Consider the following 9,478-nt stretch of genomic DNA (forward strand, 5'->3'; position numbering starts at 1 on the left):
GATCGTCCTACCGTCCTATTTCTTTACTTAATATAGAGGTGAAACTCTTGGCGACGGTGCTGGCACTTAGACTACGGAGGGTGATCCCAGATTTGATCCACCTGGACCAAACGGGGTTCTTCCCGGGAAGGGCCACTAAATTCAATCTCAGACGGTCCCATAACTGGCTGCAGGAGGTGAGCAGGAGGCAGGACCCTCATTGGTTCCTGTCACTGGACGCAGAGAAAGCGTTTGATGCAGTCCACTGGCCCTTTCTAGAGAGAGTTATGTTAAGGCTGGGCTTTGGCCCAAACTTCAGGCAATAGGTACAGCTGCTCTACACAGACCCGAGGGCCAGGGTCAAAGTAAACGGGATCCTATCCTGGGACTTCCCAGCGTGGAGGGGAACAAGGCAGGGATGTCCCCTGTCCCCCCCTGCTCTTCACGCTGACAATTGAGGTGCTTGCGGCCGCTGTCCGACAGCATCCGGGCATTAGGGGATTTCGGTTGAGACCACTAGATACCACAGAAGAAAAGATCTCCCTATACGCAGACGATGTCCTCCTATACATTACGCACCCCAACACGACGATACCAGTGCTCTTCTCTGAGCTGGAGAGATACGGGGCGTACGCGGGCTATAGGATAAACTGGCACAAATTAGTCCTATACGACCCTAGAGGCCGAGAACAATGGACGAATCTCCCAGACAGGTTGCTAACAACGACGGATGGCTTTACATACCTTGGAGTATTCATGACACTAGATGTGCGCGCCTCATATGACAAGAATGTCGGACGGATTCTACGGAACTTCGTGGCCGATGCGAATAGATGGCGGACTCCACCTCTCACATTACTAGGCCGAGCGGCCATGTTTAAAATGTTGACGCTACCCAAGCTACTATACGCGTTTCAAAACGAATATTACCCCCTCCCTCGCAGGGTATTTAGGAACATCAACTCAGAAGTTCGCACGTACCTCTGGCTTAGCAAGCAACCTAGGGTAGCACTGGCAACCCTACAGAGACACCAATACAGTGGGGGGATCTCGCTCCCAAACACGGAGGCCTACTACTGGGCAGAGCACCTGGTAGTCATCAACGATTGGTTTCATGCCCCGACGACACACCCCATGTATGCATTGGAGAGGCATGTGATGGGTACCCACACATATAATCACTATTTATATGGAGGCAAAGGGAAGGGAAGGCTGCTACCTGCCACAAGGCTCACATTAGTGCTTTGGAACAGGGCAAATAGGATCATAAGTTGGGAGAAGAAACACACCAGGCAGACACCCATATGGCATTGTGCGTGGATGCGAGAGCTGAATAAATTGAAGGGGTTCAAGGGATGGGACGACATCGGAATCTCGACCCTAGGTGACGTAATCGCAAAAGGGACATTGAAGTCATTCCCAGCCCTGAGAGCGGAGTTTGGCCTTCTCCCCACGCAATATCTGAAATACGCCCAACTGAGACATGCATGGCAGGCTGAAGGGATCCCAGGAGATACACTCGCTGAATACGCACCCTTAGAGGGCCGTCTACTGCAGGAGCAGATACCGGAGAGAGCGGTGTCACTGACATACCGGACCCTTATGAATAACATGCCGGATGGCATGGGAGCTCTTCGCAGCAAATGGGAAAGTGAAGTGGGAGAAATGGACGAAGTCGACTGGAACACTGTCCTTATGCACCGTAGAGAGGTAACAATTAAATCCCGGTTGAGGCTCATACAGTTTAATGTCCTACACAGGACCTATTTCGATAGGGTATGCCTACATAGAATGGGAAAGATAGGTGATACAAACTGCTTGAGGTGTGGCCAAGAGGGAGGAGACTTCTACCATACACTTTGGTCGTGTCCGGGGATACAGATCTACTGGGAGGGGATTCTGAAAGAACTGGGTGAAGTCCTGGAAACATCCCTGCCTACTGACCCGAAATTAGTCCTGCTAGGTATGACCAATGATATAGATCTTAACCGCCCGCTGGTGCTCTTCCTGGTGTTGGCCCTGGTGGTGGCTAAAAGGGATGTGGCAAAGTACTGGGGAGCAGCTACGATACCGCAGCTTGAGGAATGGAGGAGAGGCCTAGACCTCTATATGCAGCTGAAAGGGTCACGTACAAAGCAAGGGGCTGTCCTAAAAAATTTGGCAGAGTTTGGAGTAAATGGAGGAAATATCGTGGTCTTGATTGGGGGCTGTGAGAAAGGAGGGGGGTGGCAAAGACAGACACAGTCCAGAGGGAGCCAGGGCCCTGCGGCCGAACAGAGACCGGTAGGATCGCAGACGCGTTTACAGGCTAGGGGAGGGAAGAATAGTGAAATATTGTTTTTTTTAATGGTGTGGCCGGGGGGGGGGAGGGGCGGGGGGGGGGGCTGGAGGTCGGGAAATGTTGACCAATGATGACTTGTCTATTTTGTTGAAATATGGAAAAAATGCAAATAAAAAAGTTTACACAAAAAAAAAAAAACAGCAGCATCAGTCCAAAATTGTGGAGGCGATCATGCAAAAAGAGGCATGCCTAAACACAAACCTACTTTCATTGATAGTGCAAAATCACTGGTTGTCTCTTTGGACAAAATACTTGACGTCCAACCTCAAATGAACTCCATGCAAAGAGTGTATGGTTCAAACTGAGGCTTTTGTGTGGAATCCATCACTTCATCTCAAATCAAGACCTCAAGGTCTTAGTCCAGTCCCTGGCGCTATTAATTGCCGACTGGAATCCATGCTGACAGGCGGACCTGAAGGTCACCTTGTCCCTCTGAAGGCAATCCTGCTTTCAGTGGCTCCTTCATTTTGCTGGAAGTTGTAAATGTGATCATATTTCACCTCTTTTATGTATGCTTTTATAGATCCCTATCGAGGTTAGATCCGTATGCTGGACTGCTTGCATCACACATAAGTTTATCCACTCTGGTACTCCTCACTACCTGACTAACAAGCTGCCCTTCTTTGCAGTGCAGATATGCTTCTCTTAGAACACCCTACATTAAAAAACAGTGCTTGATGGCTCAGTCCCTCTCGGGCAGTGTGACTAGAATTTAAACCCACCCCCTCCTGCTGTGTACACTATTCAATCCATAGTTTTGTTTAAGAAACAGCCCAAACTCCTACTTTCCCAAAGATACTGTCACAGGCCTTAACTAACTCAGTAAGTCATTTCATCACCTCACCTTCTCTTCCTTTTAAATCTCCTAATAGGAGCTTCTCCCAGTATTTCTGCCTTCCCTCACTCCTGCACCTCAATCGGACCTCTCAAAAGGTTCACTGTCCTCTTTTATGTACCTGAATGTTTCCCACTTCTATAACCAAGTTGTGTCACTCCATGACTTATGCACCATCTGCATACTGACATTTCTAACATTTTCGCCCATTGAAATGAATATGTCCGATAATCAGGCCTTTCCCCCCTTAGTTTATTTTTGTTCTTGTGTTGTGAAAGTAGTCTTGCTATCATTCCGTGTCTTATGCTCCACTGCTCCCTCGCATTGCAGTTCTGTAATGACCTGTTGCCAGTCTGCATGTATGTGGTATCTGTATAGTGGAAATCTAGCCAAAAGGCTCTGAAGAGTTGTTTTCAGATGGTATAGTACCCTCTATCTCAAACTCTTTAATTCCTGGTTTATATCCCCCTCAGTTAGTAGTTTGACATTGCGTTGTTCTAACTTGTGCTTTATGTTTTCATTTTGTTACCTACCATAAAGTTCTATGGTGTTGTTAACTGTGCTACTGCCCTTGGGACATGTTCACGCTACACGCTACATAAAACTGCACAAATAAATAAATCAAGAGATGTAACTGAGCTCCATCCGTGGATCACAAACACAGAGTAAATGAATGAATGCACAAGAAGGGTCTATTAATAAAATACACAATGGTTGATGACTGATACATTTTTCATAGAATCATGTCTGATCTTGAGTTGTACACTGAAGGGCTGTCACTTCAGGGACATTTTGTAGAAAACTGGGGAGGCTCTCATAATTGCAATGGAGGTGTGAATAGAAACAACTAATATTTTTTATTCTGAATGGTGAATTTCCTGCTTCAAAGGTGGAAGGATTGTTTACTTAAAGAACTGAATTGTCTTAGTCTCTTGTGAAGGTTCCTAACTTGCTTGATAGCTGTGAATTTAGACATTGAATTTCACAAGTTGAACCTGACTCTGGTTTGCTCTCTTTCTCTTCCATGTGGCTCCAAAGTACCGAAGACCGAGCACCCACAGTATCTCCACCAGAAGCCGGTGCAGTGGCTGGTGCCTCAACCTGCCAAGAACCATCTTGCTTCCGACAGGGTCTGCCAACTGGCCAAGCACAAGTTGCGCAAATCAATGTTTGAAGGCTACGATCCGTATCGAATCCCTGAAGGAGCCAGGAATGCTGAGGCATCACCCCGGATCATTGAGCTCTGCACCCCACTCCCCCGCAAAACAAGACAAAAAAGGATTTAAACACGTACGAAGAAAGAGATCCACTACGTGGCCCCTCCATACGCTAGATGAGATGGTCAAAGTTCCATGAATAGTGTATTTGTGGTATAGTCCGGGCGTGATCCCGAATCTCAGCTTACTAACTCTTCTGTCATCTGAATTAAACCTCCCTGGGACATGTGACGTGCAGGCATGCTATCATGAGCAGTGTTTTTGTATATCGTATGAAGAAAGACTCCATCTGAATGTTGAACAAGCTGATCTTTACTCAGTAGCGGCCTAGGAGGTATGGGGCTCAAGAACCTTCCATCCCTTTACGGCCGCTCATTTTGTGGTCAAAGCCAACCACTAGCCAGGGGCCCACTTGAGAAGTGTGAAAGAGGTTTATCACCATCAGTTATGTGTCACCAAAAAAGCCCTATCTTCTTAAGTAACATTGTTATAAACATGCATCTTACAATTTTTAATCTGGCATGACCTTTACCAGTGAAGACTGTGCTTGTAGCTTCCAGAACAACTGATGCCCCTGGTTGGTTGTCCGAGGGGTAGGACGTTTTGCAGTGAAGCCCAGGACAGGAGACACAGGCACAACAAAGGCCTTTAAACTCTGAGTCTGACTTTTGAGTGCTTCTGTATCTGACTTGATGCTTACAAAGACACATGAGCAACTACAGTTCCAATCTTTTCATGTCTGTAATTCCCAAGTGCCTGCACATGTGATGCGGCTTCTTCCGGTTTGGGTACAGAGCAGCTGGTTTAACACAATATATGAGTTTACAGGGTATTAACACTGGTCACATGCTTACATGGTGAATCTGTAGTACCGATGACTTCTGTCAGGCTTAGCCAAATTAACACGCAAGAGCAGGACAGCCTTCAAATCTCAGCTGAATCTTCGGAGTCAGACTGCAAATGAAGGAAGTCCTCCAGAACTCCTGGGCTGAAGACAGGGTAAAATGGCAACAAAGAGCTCTGTTACAAAAGAAACAAAGACCCAGGAGCAGACATACACAGCCGTTTTAACAGGACCCCTAATAGGTGACATCTTACCCGGGTCTCATTGTGGTCTGTGTAACTGTCCATCTGTACTCTGGAGTCAAATGTATGACGTTACTACCCATACATTTACAAAGCTGTATTTTACACTGCGTTTCGTTACAATGCAAGTCGTTACAACAACTTGCGCTGGACTTAGGAATAGTATGATTTACTATTCCAACTCCAGTCTACGTACAGTAGGGAAGGTGTTGGAATAGTAAATCATACTACTTCTTAGGTTAGAGCGCCATCCAGCGGAAGTCGTTGTAACGACTTGCGTTGTAATGACCGTGATGTAAAGGCATTTTGCGATGCAATTCCCGCATTGTAATGGATGTTTCCCCTGGAGACTTCATACAAGGCTGAACCTGAGGGGTCTATAATCATTCTATGCATCGCAGAATTGTCCTTTCTTTACAACGCTGTTGTTCGTCCCAGATTTGTAGGTCTTTCGGGGTCTTTCAGGGTTGTGTATTCGAAAAGAACATTTGCAGAGACTGTAGGGGTGCTTTAATATGTTTTGGCATCTGGCCAATTCCTACTGTTTGCAGAGGGGCAGAGGCAGTGTGGGTAGGTGCTGTGGTTACCGCCTACTTAGTGAAGTCTCATTCACACTGTAACACTGGTGGACCACAGAAGCATGTGGACAGTTCAATCGCCTGGCAGGAGCCCTGGGGGTGCTGGCGACGCTGCAGAGTTTGAAATACTTTTGAGAAAGTGGAGAGGTGTTTTCTGTCCCTATCTGCCTATAAAAAGAAAACGTTGTGATACATTTGATAAAATAGTTGCCTTATGACCCAGGTTATGGGTTTTTCAAAATATGTTACATGACCTGAATCTTTAATCAAGGGCAAGACTTTAAATGATTTGTAAATCTTACTAAGTGTTTTTATTGTCCTGTTGAATGTGCATAATTTGTTTTTGAAACAGCAGAAACTAGTCAGCTTTTTCTTGGGAGGCGCATACTAAATGGAAAGTGCCTGGGAAAAGGGGCTATTTCATGTTTTAAATCATTCATCTCAAACGGGTTATTAAGTGGAGAATGCTTTGAATTGGGTGACATTTTTTATCTCATCAATTGTTGCTGTTACTTAGGCCTTTGGATTGAGTTTTAATGTATAAAAGCATACATATTTTGTATAAACAATACTTAAACTAGGGACCCCCTACAAGATCACAGTTAGCGTGGCACAACATCATCTGTCCAACGCATACAAAATCACCAAAAAGGTTTTAGGAGATAGAAAACAACATGAGAGTTGATATAATGTCTTTGTTTTCTGTATTCGCAGCCCTGTGTTCCTGTTTTTCAAAGACACAATAAAGCTTGTAAGTGTTGGCCACACAACAGGCTTTGAGAGACCTCTATTCCTGTTTTTATGGGGCTGCTATGTAACTCACTTTCCTTTGCCACTCCAGTGGAGTGTTGCAGGTATTAAAAGTTTTAATATATATAAAACAACAGAAGTGGAATTAATACATTTATAGCATGTATAACCCTGCCGTTTCTTTAGGGCTTTTCCAACGTTTTAATTTTCTGATATGAAATATATGTAGTTGGAGGTTGAAAATAGTATGTACCTCTTTCCTTCTTGTGGGCAAGACTCAAGAATTCTACCCCGCTAGACTAGCATATTTAATAATCTCCTGCAGTTTATCAGTATATTGCAGCTCGTGTGACAGTCAGACAGTGGGTCACGCCACTGAATATCTGTCAAGAATCGGCTTAGGTAGTTTTAACAGTTTAATGCACCTGATCCGAGAACCACAGAATATTTGTAAAGGCATGAATCCTGCACTTTACGTTAGCAAAGCCGGTGCTCATGCTTTTTGGGTCTCGTACTGGACAAGAACTTTTGTTTTTAATAAATATATATATATATATATATATATATATATATATATTTGCACTAATCCCTTGAAATCAGAAAAAAGGCCGCACTCACAAGGAGTTTCTTCCCAAATCTTTTCGATTTATAACAATGAACTTTTGAACGAAGAAATGAGACAACAGAACAAATATCAGGTTTTTTTAGAAAAATGTAAATAATTGAATGTAGTCATAATGGAAAAAAATGTTTCTTTTGAATTCATGAAATGTACAGGGAATACTATTGCTATATACGGCCTTGTATAGTACAAGACAAACGAGTCAATACGCAGTAATTGAAAGTGTTTGTTTGCATTATATCATTATTTGCCCTTGAATTATTATTTAAAAAATGGAACTTTCCTTTAATTTGCATTACTTTCCTTAAGCCCACCGGAGGGCATGATTAAATGTGATTCAAGCTTCTTATGAGGCAATCTTATCATGATGATCAATGTATGCAATAATGACTGTGCCCACCAGAGGGCTTACAAGGAAAACTCCGATTAGTTTTTTGAATTCGTCACAAATTGAAATGGGGCAAAGTATACGGAAATGTTTAGAAATATACTGCTTTGGAGTATTGACAAAATATATGAGGTAATATATTTATCGATGGCCGTTAAACGTATATGTACAGGTTTTCATGGTAAACAAGGAAATGGGGGAAAAAAACCTAAATAAACTACATCTCCCATCTCATTTCCTGCGGGCGCACATGAAGTGAGATCAGCATCAGATTTTGTGGCGGGTCCTTCGAAAATATAGGAGGGGTCTGTACACTAGTTACTTTTACCGTGAACAAGCAACTGTGGGTTGCGAAACGCGTTGGTTTGTAACTTTTTTGCTGAAACTTTGACTAATAAATCGAAAAGATTTGGGAAGAAACTCCTTGTGAGTGCGGACTTTTTCTCTGATTACAAGGGATTTGTGCAAATATTTAAAAAGCAGGGCTCTGCTTTGTAGCCCGACACCGGTGGAGAGAGCGCCATTGGACCGCGAGAATTTTGAGCCAAGCCTGTTGGATATATATATATATATATATATATATATATATATATATATATATATATATATATATGTATATATATATATATATATATATATATATATATATATATATACATATATATACATATATATATATATATACATATATATATATATATATATATATATACATATATATATATATATATATATATATATACATATATTACACATACTTGCTTATAGGGGCTTTCAGCCAGTCCTCTTCATCCATTGGTCTAGTGTTGTGTCATTCACATTTTGCCTCTACCTACCATATAACACAGCACGGCGCACACGGCCCGCTCGCTTCAGCCATTGGCTTCCCTGGCTATGAGTGATGGCATTCTGCTGTGCACAAGTACACATCCGTACAATAAGTACCCCATTCAGAGACGGAGACTACTGGTGAAATGTGTGCTTTCACTTAAAAACAAATATACAGTTTGGCTTTTTGATAATGCTTGTTTTCATTGAATGTGTGCTTTCATACAAAAAAACATTCACAAACAAAACATGCATTAGCAAGCTAATGGGCAGGCAGTCAAAACCAGACTTATTGGCTTTGCCAATGGCTGCTTAGATATATTTTCCAGTTGTGCATTACTCACCTGCTTTCAGGTAGTAGAACAAGGTATTTCTGTAGCAAAGGGCTAGGGGTAAAAAATACTTAGCCGATAAAACGATTTACATAAACACAAAACACCAACAAAGTACCCAGTTTATTCGCTGCACCCCATCAAAAAGGTAAACAGCTGTAAAACTCTGAAAGTCCCTTTAACTTGCGACCTCTTTTGAATTCAAACCAAAATTATCAAGAAAAATATCAATTATTTACATAGTTTGTTAACTTAAATATACAAACCATGTTTAATGTATATGATGAGCAGTGCTTACCACCCAACCAAACTTTTATTCAAGCCATTTTACTTTGGCAACCCAAGTTCAACACTCTAGTGAACCCAACCTCTATTTCAGCGTTACTATGTTGCTAGTGAGCTCAATTTAAATCGTATAACAGGATGTGCATTAATGTGAATGTACAGCACTTACAAATGTAAAAATAGAGAGCTATTGTCTTTGACAGTTATTGTTTAACTCTTCAGATAGTTTTTCACCAA

At 42.7% G+C, this 9,478-nt stretch overlaps 1 protein-coding gene across 2 annotated transcripts in view; it reads left to right on the forward strand.

Moving 5' to 3' along the window:
* Nucleotides 1-6,917, forward strand: part of SPMAP2 (sperm microtubule associated protein 2) — a 71,218-nt gene extending 64,301 nt beyond the window's left edge. For both annotated transcript variants that reach the window (XM_078669081.1, XM_078669082.1), the window contains exon 7: nucleotides 4,194-6,917. In XM_078669081.1, the coding sequence (XP_078525207.1) occupies nucleotides 4,194-4,441 (248 nt within the window). In that variant the 3' untranslated portion in view covers nucleotides 4,442-6,917. The remainder of the gene's footprint in view (nucleotides 1-4,193) is intronic.
* Nucleotides 6,918-9,478: the final 2,561 nt, after the last annotated feature.

Source organism: Lissotriton helveticus, chromosome 12, assembly GCF_964261635.1.
Source record: "Lissotriton helveticus chromosome 12, aLisHel1.1, whole genome shotgun sequence".
NCBI classification, from domain to species: domain Eukaryota; kingdom Metazoa; phylum Chordata; class Amphibia; order Caudata; family Salamandridae; genus Lissotriton; species Lissotriton helveticus.